This window comes from Rattus norvegicus, chromosome 8 (genome assembly GCF_036323735.1).
Source record: "Rattus norvegicus strain BN/NHsdMcwi chromosome 8, GRCr8, whole genome shotgun sequence".
Lineage (NCBI taxonomy): Eukaryota > Metazoa > Chordata > Mammalia > Rodentia > Muridae > Rattus > Rattus norvegicus.
The window spans coordinates 127,834,650-127,855,363 of NC_086026.1; the positions used below are offsets into that span (position 1 = coordinate 127,834,650).

The 20,714-nt window shown below is 47.1% G+C and overlaps 2 protein-coding genes across 4 annotated transcripts in view; both read right to left on the bottom strand.

Moving 5' to 3' along the window:
- Window positions 1-3,425: 3,425 nt before the first annotated feature.
- Slc22a13l1 (solute carrier family 22 member 13-like 1) lies at window positions 3,426-15,688 on the bottom strand. Of its 2 annotated transcripts, XM_008766700.4 has the most exons (9): window positions 8,750-15,688; window positions 8,013-8,116; window positions 7,624-7,778; window positions 7,241-7,409; window positions 6,947-7,067; window positions 6,766-6,860; window positions 6,336-6,550; window positions 6,042-6,150; window positions 4,072-5,623 (listed from the first exon to the last, which is right to left on the bottom strand). In XM_008766700.4, the coding sequence occupies exons 1-9, from the start codon at window positions 9,125-9,127 to the stop codon at window positions 5,104-5,106; spliced, it is 1,866 nt and encodes a 621-aa protein (XP_008764922.2). In that variant the 5' UTR covers window positions 9,128-15,688; the 3' UTR covers window positions 4,072-5,103. The 2 variants fall into 2 exon arrangements, with proteins under 2 accessions (XP_063122556.1, XP_008764922.2); XM_063266486.1 differs by lacking the exons at window positions 8,013-8,116; window positions 8,750-15,688 and adding an exon at window positions 3,426-3,561 and having other exon boundaries at window positions 5,136-5,623; window positions 7,241-7,897.
- A 143-nt stretch (window positions 15,689-15,831) lies between these two features.
- Window positions 15,832-20,714, bottom strand: part of Oxsr1 (oxidative stress responsive kinase 1) — a 91,038-nt gene continuing 86,155 nt past the window's right edge. Inside the window, exons 16-18 of one of the 2 annotated variants that reach the window (XM_063265654.1) lie at window positions 19,962-20,030; window positions 18,919-19,144; window positions 15,832-18,556 (exon numbers count right to left, since the gene is read on the bottom strand). In XM_063265654.1, the coding sequence (XP_063121724.1) occupies window positions 18,511-18,556; window positions 18,919-19,144; window positions 19,962-20,030 (341 nt within the window). In that variant the 3' untranslated portion in view covers window positions 15,832-18,510. The remainder of the gene's footprint in view (window positions 18,557-18,918; window positions 19,145-19,961; window positions 20,031-20,714) is intronic. The other variant, NM_001108194.1, reaches the window with a different exon arrangement.

The window sequence follows — 20,714 nt, forward strand, 5'->3', positions numbered from 1 at the left end:
TCATGGAGCTTTGGCTGCATGGATTTATTTCTGGGTTCTCTTTACATCAGTTTACACATGATGCTTCTACCTTTGCTCTTTCTGCTTATAAATTCTAATCAGGGTCATTTGTGTTTCCATATGAATTTTAGACTTTAAGTCAGTAAAAAATGGCATTGAACTATCGATTGAGTTCAGTAATATATCCATTTTTCAAAATATTAATCCTGCAGATCAATAAGCACGAGGTATCTGTCCATCTTCTAGTATCTTCTTCAATCTCTTCCTTTAGTGATTTCAACTTTTCATTGTAGTAGCCTTTCTTTGATAAGCTTGTGCGAGCAGATGTGTGTTTCTTTGATTTTCCTGTCTTCTCAGCATGTTTCCCATTGAAAAAGCTATGGGATTTTATTTTGATTTCGCTGTGAGACTTGAAATAGCACAAGACCCACAGCACAGCAGGGTCATGATAATCTCATAGGGGGTTGGATTCCTAGACCCTTTTGCTTTTAATCTCTAGTCAGGAAATCCAAGATTAGAATCTGAAAGGGTTAGGGTAAAGTGAGCTTCAGAAAAAAGCCATCCATTGCTGTACATGCTTATATTGCTAGAAATAATACCCCGGGCCTCATAGATGGAGGTTTTGGAACAAAGGGCCAAGAGGTCCCTGCTTTTCTCTTCTGATCAGTTTACAAAAGACCTCTCAAAACACTGGACAAAGCCAACTCCTAGCTCCGGATTCCAAAGGGCCCACCAGACCTGAGAGCACACTATATAGCGCCTCATTCACTCTGTACCTCACCATCATGTCACCACTCCCTCCCCCTCCCCTTTAAGAAGTCACCAGCCCAGGAGTGTGACTTGGCTGACCTCCTGAGGTGAGACTGAGCAACTCACCCAAATAAACCTGTCATTTACTTCAAATTCAGCTCAACTGGATTTATTGCACTGGCGGAGAAGCCAATCACTACCTATCTTACTTACTATTGCTATGAAGGCACAGCATGACCAAGGCGACTCATTATATAAAATGAAACATTAATTGGGGTTTGCTCACAGTTTCTGAAAATTTGTCCATTATCATCATGACAGGAAGCATGGTGGCAGACAGCCAAGCATGGGGCTTAGTGTTTACATCCTCATCTGCAGGCAGGCAGGCATACACACGAATACATACATACACACACACACATACACACACACACACACATACACATACACACACACACACACACATACACACACACACACACATACACACACACACACACATACACACACACACACACACACACACACACACACACACACACACACACACACAGAGTGAGAGAGAGACAGAGACACAGAGACATGGGAACTTTTGAAAACTCAAAGCCCAGCTATGTACTTCCTCCAACAAGGCTACATCACCCTAATCCTTCTCAAATAGTTCCACTTCCTAGTGACTAAACATTTGAGTATATGAGCCTCTGGGGACCATTCCCATTCAAACCAACACTTTAGGTGAAAATGTCCACTATAAAAGAGTAAATCTGTGATCTGGATTGCAGAACTCCTACCTCGTTCCTTAGTTTCTACTGTTGTGAAAAGACACCATGACTAAGGTATTTTTTTTTAAAAAGATTGATTGATTGATTGATTGATTGATTGATTGATTGATTGACTGATTTATGTATTTATGTGAGTACACTGTCACTGTCTTCAGATACATCAGAAGAGGGCATTGGATCCCATTACAGATGGCTGTGAGCCACTATGTGATTGCTGGGATTTGAACTCAGGACTTCATCTTGATCCAAAGGCAGCCAGAAGGGTCTCAGAACCCACTTCCACAGCACAACACACTTCCAAAAAGCCTACACCTACTGCAACAAGGCCACACCTCCTAATAGTGCCGCTCCATGGCCCAAGCATATTCAAACCATTACACCCTGGGTTTGACATCTGAATCCTGTACCGGGCGGCGGCTACAACTATGGCAGCCATAGTGCTGTGCAGTAGGTCCACTGCACCCATGTCCCCAGAGTACGAGCTATTCTCTGCTCAATTGCACCCTCTGGAGGACAGGCATAGCTTACTAGCCACGTGCTAGCCATATCTTTCCTTATAAAGCCCCTCTGTTGTGTCCACCAAGACAGAGAGACAAGAGCACACTGTGGCACACTGGTTCCCTAGGCAGATGTGAGTTAACATCTCACATCGGAGACCAACGTGCCTACAACAGAGAAAAGATCTACCCAAATCCTCCTTCATAAACTGATGCATTTACTGGGCTTACTGACCAAGTAGGCATAAGGAGTTGCTTACAAAGATGTAGATGACCTTCAAAGTTTGCATCCTGAAAAGTCCAACCCTAGCTGATAACCTAAAAGCCGTAAAAACCCTTCACCCTTCTAGATACTCTGGCACCTGCCAAGGCCGCATATGAATTTAGCATATGAGGCATGCAGAGGCTGTAATCTCAGGTCAGGGTCGAAAAACTCTATCGTGTGGTGGCCTCACACTGGGAATCAGAGCTGCTCAGATTTCAGTGCAGATGTGGCCATGTCATACCTGGTGGGAATGATTCACAACACAGGCCTGTGTATCTGGCATGACCTTCGATTAAGTACTGATAAAGACACCTTTACCTGATATCAGAATAAAGGCCTGGATACTTGTAATAGACTCAATAGCTGTCCCAATGGCCTTGGCAGCCCCACCCATCTTCTGTGAAACCTCTCACTTGGGCTGCCTCTTGGGTCTGCTGCTTGCTTCTGTGGATAACTTCCAATATCCTGGGGTTTCCACAGAAACTCAGGCTTCATCTTCATGTGGATCTGTAATGGTCCCAAAGCCACTTTGTAGGGAATATAAACCCTCACATACCTCTTGGCCTCAGCAACTTTCTGGACCCTTTGATGACTCAGCACTTTCATATCTTTGGTGCTGACAAAACCAGTATCATGTATATCAGGGGTTCTGAACTTGTGGGTCGTGACCCTTTTGCAATTTGGATAAACTTTTCATAGGATTGCACATCTGATATCCTGCATATCAGATTTTTACCATTCATAACAGTAGCAAAATTATAGCCATAAAGTAGTAACAAAGTAACTTTCCAGTTGGGGTCACACAGCATGAGGAACTGTATTAAGGGTCACAGCATTAGGAAGGTTGAGGACCACTGATGCATATGATGCTGTGAAGTCTTGCTGGCAGCTTGAGATGTTGCCTGGATGACAGCTTCAGTCTGCAGTGACCTCTGGGAGAAACATGTCTTTAGTTTTTGAATGAGGGAACTCTTTGAGTAGCATTCTCAGTCCAGGCTCTTCCTGTGAATGAACTTCTATTTTTACAAATTCTAGTCTTTCATACGGGGGGCTTATCTTTAAGTGAAGAGAGGGGGTTTCTTTTCGATGGTGCTAATTCATCTAACAATTATGGTGCTTGCTCTGCACTTTCTTTATTTGAAACTTCAAATTGCTCATACTGCATTCCCAACAAGGTTCACTTGTTTCTTATCTTTCTGCTCTCTCACGCTGTAGATCTGAATACATAAGCAATGGCCGTATCACAGCCTGAAGAGTTCTGGATTCTCTGAAAGAAACAAAACAAAACAACCTCACTGTTTTGAATCTGGCTTCACTCAATTTCTTGCAGGATAGAATGCAGCCTAATTCTTTGTCAAAATAGATGATCAAAGGCTTCCAAGCCCAGTTCCTAGAGAGTCCTTGTTTCCCTGTGAAGCCTCCTAAGTTGAATGAGACTGCTGCATTTCTCTGAGCATGCTGATCTTACAAGCTCCCAGTAGAACAGCCCACAAAAGCCTGCTTACAGTATTTTAGGGATCCCCCGGCCCAAAATTCCAAGTTCACATGCATCTCTTTACAAACTTTCCCCAAAGGCCTAGGAATCGTCATGGTCAGATCTATCACAGAAAGCCCGAACCTTCTGTAGCATTCTCTGTTACTTTTCTCTTTGTTATGACAACATAACAAAGCGACTAAAGAAAGAAGAACTGATCCTGCTTTACAGTGTGAGGGTACAGTTTAATCCGTGCTGTCACCATGGGCGGAAGTAAACAGTATGACTCTGGTCTCAGCACCGTTCATGGCTTTATTTATTTATTGAGTTCAGGGCCATAGCCAATAGGATACTGCCCACATTCAGGGAAGGTCTTCCCTCCTCAGTGAAACTTCTGAAAACAGCTAGACAGACACCAGCCACAGATGTCCTTCCTTAGTCATTCCAATCAGTCATGTTGACAATGAAAATTAAGCATTACAGATTGAAAATATTTCTCCAAGACATATATAATCCCAAAGAAATGTAAGAGATAATGTCAACAGAGACCCTAAAGGCAAGTCTGGGAATACAGCTCGTAAGACAGAACAACAAAAACAAAAGCCACAGGCAAACCCTTGTAGAATACTGTGTCAGCTAAGGATCCCACTAAGTCTCCCCAGGATGACAATCACTGCCAAGGAAGGAGCACCAACACCCGGCCACATCGCTCGGAGAAGTCGAGGGCATCAGCCTGGAACTGCACTTTCCCATTTTTGCTTCTCAGCAGAGGAACATGCAGCATAAGCAAGCTGAAGAGCATGATTGTCTGTGATCTCAGAAGAGAGCAGTAGGACATATCCATGACTGGATGCCAGCGGACAGGGACAGCGCTGCTCTCTTGGAGGAGGAGGCGGAGGAGGAGGTGACCAAGGGTGAAGGGGGGATGCTAAAGCATCGGTGTGCTCTGGAAATGGTTTCACAGTGTTCTCAAGGCTTTGCATTGCGGACATGAGGCCTGGGCGTGGCTATGTGAAGACTGATGGGACATGTAAGAGGCCTGACCAAGGAGGAGAGTGGTACTAGCTCTTCCCATGCTCATGCTTGTGATGAGATAGCTCGCCTATGAATGTACTCTTTCCAGTGGGATCCCATTCACCATGACACACCCACAGACACACAGAGGACCCTAATGCAGTCATGGTACTGAGCAGGAAGTCAGACAGAGGGGTAAATCAGACAGAGGTAAACAAGGAGGTGGGTCCTGTCCAATCACAACAAGCGGGCCTGTCCCTCCTTCAAAGCAGAGCCCACTGACACCCACTGTGTAATCAGGTGCTGTATGTGAACTGGTCCTTAACAACCACAATCAGAACAAGGAGCACTACCAATGCTAACTCCTGGGATAAAGCTTCTTCCGTTGGCCTCCATTTCTTTTTCAAGGGACTGTGTCACTGAGGACCTACAAAAGGGGGAAAAAAAGCAGTCAGTGGCTGCCAGTGATGCAGTCCCATGATCAATGCCTTTATCAGCTCTAGCAGGAAAATGACCTACAGTTATCTGTGGCACCATGTTGCTCAGTAAGCAAGGATTAACTAATAATGGACCAATGGTGACTGGGAGGCCTGGGTCTAGGGAGAGGCCAAGAAGTCTGTGCTCACCGTGGGGGCCCCCCTGCTCCAGGTCCTGGAGGGTGTCCTTCAGGGTCTGGCCTCTTGTCTCAGGCAGCAGAGCACACAGTAGGCCTGCCCCAATGGGGAGGCTGCCAAAGATCAGCATGGGAATCGCCTTGTGGTACTGTTCCAGCAGCATCACAAGGGGTGTGATGATGCCCCCGACCCTGGAGAAGATGCTCACCAACCCCATGCCTGTTTGCCTGGGGAGAGCAGCACAAGCTAAGCCTCCACCCACTGAGGAGGCCACACTCACTCCACAGCTGGGAGGCCTAGGTCTCAGCCACCTTTGGTCTGGCCAGGGGGAGAGCTTCCTGGACCACCCGGCCCCCTCGGGCTTCCCCTGTCACCCAAGAGACCCAAGCTTCTTTGGCACTTTGGAAGGTTCCTCTCCTGGGAGCACTCCTCCCTCTCCTCTCAGTTTCTTCTGCCCCACAGTCACACCCTCACATGGCCAGGGCCTGCTCTGTCTACAAGGACACCTTGGTGAATGGCACTAGACTTCCTAGGCCCTGAAGGCAGCTCACTGGCTGGCTGTCGGCTGGCAGCACAGGAGCAGAGGGGCTGGGTGATATTAAATCCCCAGGGCCAAGCATCGAGAGTCACCCCAGCAGCTCTCACCTGATGATGGTGGGGAGGAGCTCAGCAGTGTACACATAGGAAATGGTGAAGGCAGCAGACGAGGCAAACTTCCCCACCACAGCCAGTGCAGTGGCCACTGTGGGAAGATCTGCAGGGAAGTGCAGGACAGCCACACAGAGAGGACACTCGTCACCTGAGCCTGCACACCTCCCTGTATACTCAAATGCCTCCCCTCTACACCCACACCCTGGGGAAGCCCTCGGTCTTGGAGGGGGTGGGGCAATGGCTCTGGCCATGGCAGGGAGGGAGAGGGGGTGGAACACAGCCTGGTACCTCCTGGGATGAAGATGATGATGACACACATGACACCAGCAAGGGTCAGGGTACAGAGCTGGCTCCACTTCCGACCCAGCTTCTCCATCATGGGGATGCTGGAAAGACGGGCAGGTACTTCCACTACTCCGAATATTACCTGTGTCAGGTAGATGTCCAGACCAAAGTCCCCCACTTGGAAGCCGAGTCCATAGTACAGCAGGCTGTCCACAAACCTAAAAGTACCCAAGCATCCTTGTCACTGCCAGTGTACAACAAGTCACGCCCAAAGGAACATCCTGGCTTTACGAGTTCACACCAGGAGACATGGGCACCTGAGGAGAAACCATCCCACTTACAGCCTCTGTCCACCCTCCAGTGACACACAGCAGAAGAACACCGGTAGCACTCTGGATCTGTTCTAAGGGAGGGACAAGGCCCTGGCACTTACCAGACAGCTATGAGAATCAGAGTCACCTTCCTGAGCTGAGGGTGTCTGAAAAGATCCAAGGCATTCCCCGAGGGGCCTGTCTTCTCAGGGACCAGCTACAAGAAGGGCAGAGTGAGGGGCCAGGACACAGGCATGGACATTGGCTTGAGTTGGGGGTGGGCCTTCACCTGCCCACAGGTACCTGGTTCAGGAGCTCAGAGGCAAGTGGCCGGCCGTTCACCAAGGCTGCCTTCTGGACCAGCTGTTTGGCCTCCTCTGTCCTTCCTTGAGAGAGGAGCCACCGTGGAGATTCTGGCAGAACCCTGCCAACCACACATGGTCGTGATGCTGGAGTCTTGAGCTCTGTGCAGCCACCCAGAGTTCCCGTGCACACTGAGTCTCCCACCCGAGCTCCACAGGCTCCCTCCTCTGGGTCCTGCATCCTGCCACAGTGCTCCCAACTAGGGTGGCCTGTCGCTGGCAAGGGTCTCCTTACCAGAAATAGAAGACAAGCAGGAAGATGGGTGTGGTGCCTATTATCTGAAGGAGTCTCCAGTTTCGGACACCATAGGCCAGTCCTGCTAACGCCATCAGCCCAAGGGCAAAGTTGCTCTGGGCCAGGACCATGGCTCGTGTTCTCCAGGATGGTCCCACCCACTCTGAAACTGTGAAGACAAAGTCTAAGACTCACTTGAATCTCCTCAGTGTCTATTGATATCCAGATGGTCTCACAGTAAGCCCTGTGAGTCATTCGTAGCATAGGAAGGTCTGCTATGACTTCCTTAGGTAGAGATGACTGAAACTTTCCCCCAGGTTTTCTGGGGCTCTCAAGAGCTCCAGTTTCAGACTGTCTGATGGCTCCAGGGCCCAGACACTCACCAAGGATCATGGTGCTCATCATATACCCAGCAACTGCAATGGCTGAGAAAAAGCACAGAACCATGTAGAGTTCAAAGCTGGGCACAAAGGCTGTGGCCACTCCTGTGATGCCGGACAGAAGCACCTGCAGCAGAATGCTAGCTCTTCGGCCAATCCTGAGGTAACAGAAGGACAGGTTTTGAAATGAAGAGGCTGCCCCAGGACTGAATTAAGAGAGGCCCAGGCAAGCCTATTCTGGCCCGCTGTCAGAGTGGGGAGATAGGATTTTTCCTTAGAGACCCATCTGAAGGAAGGCAATAGGACTTATCCTGAGGGCCACTAGCATGGCTCCAGGGGATAACTGAGCCGGCACCGGAAGCCTAGAAGCCTGCTGGATCAGGAGCTCATACCAGTCACAGACAGGCCCAAAGACTAGGGCCCCCACTAGGAGCCCCGCCATGAACACCGACTGCGAGGTCCTCTTCAGGTTCTCCCGCTCACATACCAGGTCAAACTGAAATGAGAACAAAGTATGTAAGACTCGGTGTAGCAGCCAGGGCCAACTTTTATCATCTAAACCCCATGGTTCCCATATGGTGTACCGAGGCAATCGGTACCATAGTGAATTCATTGAGCACAGGATATTTAAAATTTAAAGGGAACATGACACACCCACTGAATTCTGACTGACGTCCTACGAGTGCTAGCCAGCGGCAGGCATGTAGGCATGCACCTGGGAAGCAGTTTAAAAGTAGTAAGCTCCTGCTGAAGCAGTAAGGCATGTGAATAGCCAAGGAAGGAGAGGGTAAGTAGGACAGGGAGGGAGGACATCAGACAGAGATTATGAGACGGACAGAGAGAAGAGCAGGGGAAGAGGGAGACGGATGGAGGCAGGCTTCGGGGCAGACGGGCAGAGGGAAATGCCCAGTGATGCACACAAGAGACCATCCAAGGACCAACAGCCACTCAGGCAGCAGAGCACACAGATGCAGTGACAGGACACACGCAATAACTGGCATTTGGAGCTCAAGGCTGTTGCCTGGCCCACAATGGGGATTGGACCAGGATGGCCAGCAAAGGAGAAAACAGGCATAAAGACAAGAGCAGAGTTTCAAAGGCAGAGACAGCAGCAGGCCATCCGCCCTACCTCATTCTTTAGGGACGGAGGCCTGTTCTCAGGATAGTCCCAGCCCGAGTCGCAGGCCTGTGTCTCATTGAAGCGGTGGCTCAGGATGTCTTCCAGGCTGGCACTGTCAGGAGGTGGCCGGAACATGAGGCAGGACTCGGGCCTGCCTGCCGTGTCGTTGGGTATGCTGACAGCCAGCTGCTCAGCAGCACTTAGGTTGAAAGTGTGGTTCTTAACCCAGGACACTGAACAGTGGTGAGCCTCATCAAGGACCATGAAGACCTGGCTAAACACGAAGAATGCAGACAGGAAATTGGGGATGCCCATCAGGATGGTCACCCGCACCTGGAAGGGACCAAAATCGCCCACTTCAGCCATGACCTGTGCAAACTGGGCCATGTCTGCTTATCACTGCTTAGTGGAGGAACACCACGCAGGCTTGCTGCTCTGGGCTGTGGTGACAGCCACATTAATGTTTAACCCAGCTTTGGGCAGCTACACCTGTCAGTTTAGACCTTACCTCCCTACTCTGACAAGAAAGAATATCCAAACAACAACAACAACAACAACAAAAACCCCAAAACCCCACTTATGTGAGAATGTTTTATTGACCGTGACAAACACAGGCGTCACAGAACAGCATCTTTCTAGGGCGAAGTCTTCAAAAGATCAAGTTCTCTTCCTCATTGACATCCAACTACAACACCTTCAACAGCTCAGTCACCTCTACTGCTTGCCCATCACTATAAACCTCAGATTCTGAGGGTGTCCGCACCATTTGGAGGTACACGAGCATCTCTTCCAGCCACTAAACGTCAGGAGACCTGGGGATACGACAGGAACACAGCACAAGCCTTAATCAGCGGTTTCACCAAGCTTTCGACTTCACATCGCACAGTGCAGTGCAATAACATGTCTACCAGGGCAGGCATGGCAAGACGAGCCTACGTCTAACCAACCGCTCTCACGTGGACCAGAACCCTGCCCCACAGACGGGAAATTACACTTGCGACTGTAAGCATGATCAGAAGTCAAGGCTTATGCCCTAGGTAAGAACTGATGAGTGGTGTTTTGCTAAACAGCTATCATGTAAAACTGCCTTCTCCACACCCATGTTTTCTAGTCCTAATGTGTGATGCTCTGAATCCTGGTCAAAAAGCTTCTTGTCGCAGATAGTAGTTAACTCGGAGAGTTGTCAACTGTTCAGACTGCTGAGACTAAGTGAATGTATGTGCTCAGCCAGAGGGAAGATCTCTCTCTACCTCTCAGCAAGGCTCCTTGACAGAAGAGAGGACACTGACCTCTGCACATGACATGGCAGCTGCACACATCAGCCCCCAGAGCTGTACTTATCCACACATGACCTGGATAAGATTGATCCAGCTAGAAATATACAACACTTAAGAAATGGAAACGACCGAAGTGTGCATAAAGGAAACGTGGCACATGTATACCACAGAGTGTCATCTACCCTAAAAACCCAAACCAGTGCGACGCTATTGTTTTATGACCACATCCTTTAAACTGCAGATTTTAGTAACTGAACCCGGCCAAGCATAGAGAAAAAAATCTTATGAGAAGACGTGAAACCTTTAAAATCTTTATCTCCCAGGAGATAAGAGTAGAAGAATGTTTACCAGCGGCCTGGGGGCATAGGGAAGAAGGGACAATAAAATTTGATCGATATCTATTAAGTACCAACCGTGAGAAAGGAGCTCTGGTGCCCTGCTCCTCCTCCACCCTCGGCTGAGGAGCCAATGGCAGCTAATGTTTGCTGCTTAGAAAGAGCCTCCCTCCCTTCTTTGACAGAGGGCCACTGACAGGCCTGCCCCGCTTTCCATGGACCCTAATGTGCACATCCGGACTCATCTGTCCACCAACTGCAGCCAGTGGCCTAGTTGCTTTTTTCTAAGTAATGGGCTGGAAAGATGGTTCAGTGATTAAGAATACTTCTTGTTCTTGCAGAGGACCTAGATTTGGTCCCAGTACCCACATGACAGTTCTCAACTCTCTGTAAGTCCAGTTTTAGAATGTCTAGTGCCCTCTCCGACCTCCACGGGCATCAGGCATGTACAGGATACACAGAATACACACACACGCAGGCAAAACATAAAAATACATCTTTACAATACATAAACAACAACAAGAAATCTACAACAAGAAAATGAAGACATGATGTTGGGAAGGAGATGTGTTAGGGCAAACTGGGAAAGAGGGAGTAGAAGTGGGTGTGACTAAGAGACACATACATGCAATCTTCAAAGGAGAAAAACTGCCTGCACTAACTCTGCAGGAGCCATTTCTTGCCTATAACCTTGACATACTTCTGCTGATCTTACTTTTTTCTGCTAATTATGTAATAGTAGCTAATCCCAGAGCAGCATGCAGGCTAGGAGAGAGAGAAAGAGAGAGAGAGAGAGAGTGTGTGAGTGTTGTACTTCTAGTTCTTTTTTTTTCCTTTTTTCTTTTTTTCAGAGCTGGGGACTGAACCCATGGCCTTGTGCTTGCTAGGCACGTGCTCTACCACTGAGCTAAATCCCCAGCCCCGTACTTCCAGTTCTAATCAAAGAAGAAACTGGTTTTCTAGTAATCTAGTAAATTCCTAGTAATCTAGAAACTTGTTTTATTAGATTAAAAACAAATACAGGCTCTCCAGTGTATCCCAATCTCCCAAAGCAATCAATGATAACAACAACACAGGGCAAAGTCCCCTCTGCATTACCTCTGCACCGCTTCTGCACATGCACACAAGCAAATTGCCTGCATGTGCAATACACAGACCTGCTTATACAGTCGCACGAGGAGGGTCTTTCATGTTCTAAATTTTGAACCATTTTAAGAGTTAGGCAGGTGACGGCCCTGGCTGCTGGCTGTCCCGGCTCAGGACAATGACAAAGCCAAAACAACACATAAAAGAGCACTTTTAGGCTTCGTTCCCAGCATTGCCCCCATTGTACTCCACCATCCCCTACAATTAGTTGGAGTATTCTTATTCTGAGATGACGTAAGAGGTAGGAAGCTTGTGCTGGGCCACTGAGTCATCCAAATCTCTTTCTCACTCACCCACCCACCTGAGGAGAAAGCTGAGCTGGTCTCTAGACATTCTTGTACTTCTTATGGAGAATGAAAAAAGGGTAGGACAAGACAAGTATGGTATCTTACACCTCAACTACCAGCAGCCTGAGGAGAGTGAGGCAGATTGCTGAGAGCTGGAGTCCAACCTGGAGCAAACAGTGAGCTCCAGGCCAGCCTGGGCTACAGAGTGAGACCTTTCTATCTGTATTGGCCGATTTTGTCAACTTGACACAAGTTGGAGTCATCAGAGAGGAGGAGCCTCAGTTGAGAAAATGCCTCCATGAGATCCAGAAGTAAGGCATTTTCTCAATCAGTGATCAATGGGGGAGGGTCCAGCCCATTGTACGTGGTGCCATCCCTAGACTGGCTGTCCTGGGTTCCCTTGCGAGGCCTCTGCATCAGTTCCTGCCTCCAGGTTCCAGCCCAGTCCTGATTCCTCCAATGATGAACTGTGATCTAGAAGTCACAGCCAATAACTCTTTTCTCCTCAACTTGCTTTGTGGTCATGGTGTTTTGGTATACAACAGAAATCCTAACTAAAACACCATCTCAAAAATACAAACACAGCCGGTAAAGATACTTTCCAAGCAACCCTGTCAACCTGAGTTCAATCCCCAGAACCCACAGGAAGGCAGGAGAGAACTGCCTCTGCAGCACTGTCCTCTCAACGCGCCGTGGTGTTTGTGAAAGCACGTGTGCGCACACTCATACTTGTATACACGTGTGAATGCCCTCACTCTCTCTCACACACAGGAGAGAGAGAGAGAGAGAGAGAGAGAGAGAGAGAGAGAGAGAGAGAGAGAATGAATGAATGAATATATATCCTAGTTTGTTTTCCCATTACTGTAAAACCCAAAAAGATAACAGTCATGAACTGGGCAGCACCTAGACAAGCAGAAGTGCTAAAAGCACTTCCTAATGATGTGCACAAGGCAGCCAGTGCACACAGAAAAAGGAAACTATACATAAAAACTTAAATTGGACCGTAAAACGAAATATAAAATACAAATAATTACATTCCAGAAGATGATAGTGGGTTAAACTTGAATAATTTTGGACATAGGAGTGGCTTTTAAAATAAGTATCAGTAGCAAGCTATAAAATAATTGCCAAGTTGGCCTTCATTGAAACTTAAAATATTTGTACTCTATGAAAGACACTGTGAAAGAGGGTGAAGTTTGTAAGTCACAAACTAGCAAAGACTGTTACCCAAAAAAAAGCCCTGTTTGTTTAAAGGCCAGATCTCTGCATGTCTTCAGGGTAGTCATGGGACCTCCTGATTCCCCTGCCTCACTGCAGCCCAAGGGCTGGGGTTATAGGCATGTGACATCATCCTCAGCTATAAGTAACTCTTAAATCTCAGGAAGAAATGCAGCTGATTAGAAGTCCACAAAAGCTTATCAACTGTTTACATAAGTGGTCTCATACTGAGAGATACTCTGCACAGTCACTACCCACTGCTGCACAGTCACTACCCACTGCTGCAGTCACTACCCACTGCTGCAGTCACTATCCACTGCTGCAGTCACTACCCACTGCTGCACAGTCACTACCCACTGCTGCAGTCACTACCCACTGCTGCAGTCACTATCCACTGCTGCACAGTCACTACCCACTGCTGCAGTCACTACCCACTGCTGCACAGTCACTATCCACTGCTGCACAGTCACTATCCACTGCTGCACAGTCACTATCCACTGCTGCACAGTCACTACCCACTGCTGCACAGTCACTACCCACTGCTGCACAGTCACTACCCACTGCTGCAGTCACTATCAACTGTTGCACAGTCACTACCCATTGCTGCACAGTCACTACCCACTGCTGCACAGTCACTACCCACTGCTGCATAGTCACTACCCATTGCTGCAGTCACTATCAACTGTTGCACAGTCACTACCCACTGCTGCAGTCACTATCCACTGCTGCACAGTCACTACCCACTGCTGCACAGTCACTATCCACTGCTGCACAGTCACTACCCACTGCTGCACAGTCACTACCCATTGCTGCAGTCACTATCAACTGTTGCACAGTCACTACCCACTGCTGCACAGTCACTATCCACTGCTGCACAGTCACTACCCACTGTTGCACAGTCACTACCCATTGCTTGAAGGAAGTGTTAAGGTCAAGAGAAACAAAGATCAGGCTGAGCCAGGCCAGAGATCAAGAAAATACTGTTGCTAAAGACAGTTCTGGATGGAGGGCAGAGTCCAGAAAAGACACAATACTGTGATGACTGAAGCTTTCTCACTTTGTACATTAGTCAACAGTGCCCTATCAAGACTAACGTCCTGATTTTGATAGGTGTTAAGAGAGAGATTTACATTTAGAGAAGCCACAAGGCAGATATCGGTGAATCTTTGGTATTACTTGCAAATAGTTCTCTAAGTCTGAGCTCATTTCAAAGTAAGAAAGTCTGAAGACCCGTGTCTCTGGAACACAGAAGGCAAGCTGGCATACATGAAGATGTCCAATAGCATAATCATTAAAAAATTTCAAATTAAGACAGGAAACTATTACACACCTAATAGAACAGCTACATTCAAAATACTGACAATAACACAAATGACCAGGAGTGTAGAGTGACAGGAATGTAAAACAGCACAACGCCTTAACAATATACTTAGAAAACTAAACATACTCTTACCTTAAAACCCAACAATCATGTTCACTGGCATTTGTCAAATGAGTTGACACCACATGCCCGCACAAAACCCTGTACAAAGATTCCAGGAGCTTTGTTCTTAACTGGCCAAACTTGGAAGTCCAAAAGATGTCCTTCAGTGGGTATATGGTAAACTGTGGTAGACACTGCAATTCAGTGCTAAAAAACAAAACAGAACAAAAGCTACAGCTACTGTGAAAAGATAGGAACTTTCAATATTACCAAAAGAAGCCTATCTGAACAGACTCCGTGCTGTGTAATTGGTCCCAACTACACAAAGACCAATGGATCATGTAGGGATGCTCATTGGAAGAGTGCTTGTTCAGCACAAGGTCCTAGGCTCAATCCCCATGTTAGTGACATGCAAATAAATAAAAACAATCCACAACCAACACAGACATGGGTGGCCGAGGGTCAGTGTGGAAAGACACGAACAGGCCAGGCAGAATAGAATATTTTTAGGGGCACAGCTGTGGTTTATTAACAACATCAAAAATGTAATACGCGTGGATCGCTGGAGGCAGGAAAAGGTTGCTCAAGTACAGGTAACACATTCTACTTGATTTTGCTGTGAAACTACTGGACTATCCTAAAAATTGAAGTGTACTTTAAAAACAAACATGGGGTAGCTGACCTGACCCTAAGGAGGCAGTGAAGCTGAGGAGCTAGCCTGGGACAGTCTAATCTGTTAGAACAGGTAAGCAGAGGTCACCTTACTCTTGCCCTGACCTCTAACCCTTGCACATGGCACCGCCACATTTGAGTACCCGGCCCTACTGTGTGCACACAGCACTCAGCTTATTTCTTTAATTTGCTGACCTGGAAAGTAGGCGCTCATCAGCTCCAAGCTCTACAGTCCTCCCAATCCAAGTTCCATAGCTCTGTGCTCTCGGAACAGCAGCTGCGGCAGCCCTCACAGATGTGGCTGCTTGTTAGGAAAGATTATCATCAGGAAGTCAGTCAGAGCAGGTGGGAGACAAGGTGCTAAAGAGCTTAGAATCTTCCACAAAGCCATACCATGGCAGTGTCCAAACCCCATGGGAGAAGCTCATCACTGCTCAGAGATTCAGGGAAAAAAAAAAAAAATCAACACATAATGGGGATGGTTTGCTGCCTTTCATGTCCAGTTTCCTTGGGGAGTCTTCCTTCGTCCCATGTGGGGCATGTATCTCCCCAACTGGAGCACAAGAGTTTGAAGCTATTCTACTAAAATTGTGGATGATGGTGTGTGTGCTAGTCTTAACTGCTTATGTGCACCTTCGCTGCACTCTAGTCACATGAAAACTAAAGGGAGTGATGTTATGTCCTACTCAGAGCTCTTCCCAACCACCATCAAAAAAACAGCATTCATACATCATTAAGGACAATTTACTCTTTATTGATTAAAAATGAAAAAAAAAAACATGCAGTAAAATACAAGTCAAGAGAAGAGGGAGAAGGTAATATTTTACATCTTTCACCACCCAGCAAACCTCCCAAGGAGGAACTGACATTCCTGGTTCATTCTTGTGTTAGCCTTCAGGTTACGTATCAGTCTCAGCTGGCTCTAGGATTTGGTTGAAAACAGAAGGGAAAACACAAAAAACAAGAACCAACCCAAATGATGCCTTTATCATTTAGAAAGACTATTTCACACATTCTCTTGGCTATATTGGCACACACTATCTTGTGCTATAGTCAGTCCCTACTCCAGGGACACGGGCATCTTGAGGACTTAATGGCAGAGTCCCCTGGAAGCTCTGCTCTAGCTCCCTGGCTTCTGAGCTGTCCCATCTCTGCAGTTTCCGCCGCTGACTGGTTCTCTCGCCATCACTGCATAAGCCAGCAGAAGGAAGTCACCACACATCACGGAGAAGTAACATTGTCCTGGGTCTTAGTGCCGACCTCCTCCTTGCCAAAAAAGCAAACCATGAACAGAAAAAGAGCCCCAGGCCACTTTTACTGTCATGTCTGTCCCCTCACAGCAAGGCAAAGGTGATGATGGTCTAGAGAACAAGAGATAGGCTGCTGCTTACTTCCAACCTGGCACTGGAGCACCCCCTAAGTCGAAAGCCAGAACAGTGATATCCATTCCTTCCTGAGCCCTTAAGTGAATTAAGTCAAGCTGCTGAAACCAGATTGAATTCTACAGCAGGCCATGAGCCTTCTGCCAAAGGCAACACTGCCTGCTTCCTAGACTCCATCCCACCTCCCCTTCTTTGCTTCCTCACAACCCTACCTCTAACAAGTGGGGAAAGAAGAAAGAAAAAAAATGGTTTCCAACTAGCTGCTCAATCTTTTTTCTCCCTCCTAGCTCAACAGGTTCCTCCTTTTACCAACCTGCTGGGACCTTGGACTCTCTATTCTCTCAATTCCCTTCTCAAATCCATCTTCTCTTCCTCTCCAACACCTTTCCCAACATGCCTTTGCACTCTGCAGTATGAAAGTCCATGACTGAAACTATAGGCTCAGTATGAATGAAACATGAGGTGGCACAAGTCAGAGATGGGGAAAGCTCTCAGGTGTGTTCCAAGAAAAAAGTCAACGGAGCTGCTCATAGGAGCAGCACTGTGATCCTCAACTGGGTGAGGTGGGGTGAGGGTGGAAACAAACTGGGTACTAATCTTGTTCATCAAACCAACAATGGCGGGTGCAAGGAATTCTATAAAAGGCAACGAACTAGTCCCACTCTAGGGGCTCACAGCCCATCTTTGTCTCTTTAAGGCCAGACTTGACTATTCCACTCTCATATACAATCTGGTAACTTGGTAGGCTTATTAGCAATTAGACAAATGCTATTTAACGATAGGAAAAAAGAAAAGCCAACTTCACTGATTATAACCATATTGCATTGAGCTCACTTTTTACCCTAAAGAATAAGTCACATAATTTCTAGAACATCAAATGAACACCGTCTACTCATGAGCCTAAGGTTACAGCACGGGTGGCTTCAGGTTCCGTCTTGGGCAGTTGAGCGAATGAAGAAGCCCTGCAGAGTCAGTGCGAGAGAGGAGCAGAGGCAGGCCTCTAGCCTCGTGTGAGTCTCCTTTATTGCTGTAAAACTCTCAGCGGTGTACACCATTTCCTCATGACTTAGAGGCCAGGCAAATCCATCTTCATAGGAGGGTCAAAGATCAGTTTTTCTTCAGTTTAATTTTTTTAAATATCGAAAATACTTTCCCAATGATAAGATTTACAAAGTTCTCTTCTTGTTCAAAAACTACCTCTGGCAAGATAAGATTTATAAGCCATTGCTTGATGTTTTCTGCGTAAACGATCCAAAGGTGCACTCTGAAGGAGATGGCTGAAGTCTGACGACAGTCAGATGTTTCGCACCAGCTGAAGTTAAGGCTAGCAACCCTTTCTGGAGGGAGCAGTGAAGGGGGTGCCTGAGAACAGCCTGAGAACAGCTCAGCAAAACATGTAAGAGACACCATGAAGGAGACAGACAAGAGTTTAGGCTGCCTCCATTCGAGGCTGTGCTTTTTTTCTAACAAAGGTTGCTAGAATTCACACCAGGTACAAAGAAAAAAAAAAGTAATTAAATTCTCTGGGCTCCAGCTGAACAATCAACTTTTAATTGCTACTTGAGTGTTAGAGAGTTATCCCAAGATGCTCATGTCCCAGCAGGTGTGGGAGAGCAGGCAAGATGAGGCTGCCCAGTGCGGCTGCTCGATCCACTGGGGCCAACAACTTAGTAAGGCAAGAATGAGCTGAGAGACTTCCATCCTGGGCCTCGAGGCACACTGGCCACTTCTGCCTCTCACGTGGAGGGAGAGGGCACATGAGCAACGTGTCTACCAACGGAACTCTCTGAGGGGATGCTGGCCACAGGTGATCCAACTTTTCTTTCCTTGTAGGAAAAGGGGGGCAGAAGGGCGGAGGCAAGAAAAACAAAGAGAAAAACTAAAGCTCCGAGCTGGGAGGTTCCTTGCTGGGTTCTTTGGCAGTTGTAGGTTCAGGCCAACAGAAGCAACAGACATGTGCATGTGTGGCGTCTCCTAGGCTGACTCTTCCGGGGCTGTGGTTTAGCTGATGCTGAGCTGGGCAAATCCTATCAGTTTGCCATCATCAGGAATATCCGAGCCTTCAACACCAGATGCCTAAGAACCAAACAGAACGACAAGGTGTGGCAATTTATAAATAAAATTTCAAGCAGCAATAAAAACTGATAAGGGGCTGCAGAAGGAAAGGTAGTAGGTGAAAGGTCCCGAGATATAAATAAGATTTTGTTGCAGAAATGATGGGGCTGTATAACTATGTCAAATAGCTTTATGATTTCCCTGAGGAGAGTTAGAGGCTGGGTTGTGGGCTTCTGTTCTGGGAGCGGGGAGAGGTGAAGCCACTCAGCTTGAGAGGACAGCCAGGCTCGTGGGAAGAGTGGATGAACACAACTCAGCAGAGTCTTTTTGGTTTTTCAAGACAGGGTTTTTCTCTGGGTGACCCTGGCTGTCCTGGAACTCACTGTGTAGACCAGGCTGGCCTCAAACTCAGCCACCTGTCTCTGCTTCCCAAATGCTGGGATACAGGCGTGTGCGCCCACCGCCCCGCTGCCTCAGCATATGCTACAGTCTCGGCTTTGGGGAACGGAACGGCTGGTCTGCAGAGAAGGAAGAGGGTGAATACCAGTTTGAAAGTGACAGATCGATTTGACTGAGGTTCTTCCACAATTTTCTGCAAATTAGCTGCCACTGTAATCACACAAAGAAAATTAATGAGCAGCTACATAAATACATTTTCAACAATATTTTAAAATCTTAAAATTAAGAATCTTTAAGAATCTTTGATTGACAATCAAAATGGGGAAAAAAAGGCCAGTCATTTCCCAAATCAAAGCTATCACTGCTCTCTAGACTGAATAAGTAAATCCTAAGTCACTGTTAATTCGGTAAAATGTCTTGACCACCCTACAGAGACAGTGGAGTAAAAGGTCTGCCTTATGTTAAGACACCACAAAGCCTGTGACTAGGAGGCAGCAAGGAGGGCCTGTGATCTGTTCCACTTTTCTGTAAGGAAGACTCATTTTCACATGACACACTACAAACCAAAGTGTACAATATGCACCTGTAACAGTTTTAGCACTGGGGTGGGGTTAAGGAACTGAGGCAGGAGATGGATAGTAAGTTCCAGACCCGCCTGAGCTACAGAGCAAGACTCTGTCCCCAGAAAACAAAAAGACAGACTACACAGGGCCCACAAAGCTGCAACTATCCACTAGTTAGTGTTTCAGAGAGAAGTGTGGGCCTTCACTTTGGTTTCCTAGGGCTCTATCTCCACCCTGCTCATTTCTGTGCTCTACATAGGTCAGTCAGGGTGATGTGTCAAAGACAGCAGAGCCATTGTCTCACGACTTCCCTGTCACTTCGTCTAATGCCCTAGAGATATTGACGGCCATCAAGGGTCTGGGGTAGGACAGGATTTTGCTGGTTTGCTCAACTGGAACCTGATTTCTAGGGACCACATATACAACATGACATTAGGGCTATGAGCAGAAAGTCATAGGCTTACCTATCACTAAATCCCTTCCGTCGACCAGGCCAGCAGAAATGAGCTCCTGAGAAACACCCTCTGCTGTATCTGTAAGGACAGAGAGCACAGTGCTGCGTCTCTCGTGTACATACGTCACTGTAATGCTCACGGTCAGCGCAGGTAAGAAGGCCGCAGAGCCAAGCTAACTATCTGTCTCCAATCAAGAAGGCAGGTGAGGGCTGTGCTTGACTGTCCTGTGAAGCCTTCTCATAGGTCTGGCTAGGGAGCAGAATGTATCTATGAACTACATGGCTCAAAGCAGAAGACAAGTTGCTGAACTGTATACTGTAGAGATCACTAGCTCATCAGAACAGTGCCCTACAAGTGGAGACGAAGCCACTCTTAGTGTTTCAAAGCAAAGGGTTGGCATGCCTGACACCTCCCATCAGTATTAGCAACTGTAGCCTGTTTTTACTTTGGTTTTTCTAGGACTCAATCTCTGTCCTGCTCACTCTATGTTCTACAAAGATTAGTAATAACTCTGAATTTGAGCTCTTTGAGCTTAGACATGAATTTCAGTGAATTTCGCAAATTCAAACCTTGAAAAAATACTTTATAATCTTTCCCGAGAATCATGAAAGTTTACTAAAATTATTATCATTATTGTAGCAGTTTATTTTCTTACCTACTCATCCCAAGTGATACAAGTAAGCAATGACAGAACAGAAACCAAATAGACAAAGCAAATGATCTCAGTCTAATTTCCTCTTTAATTTCTGAGGCAGAGGAAGG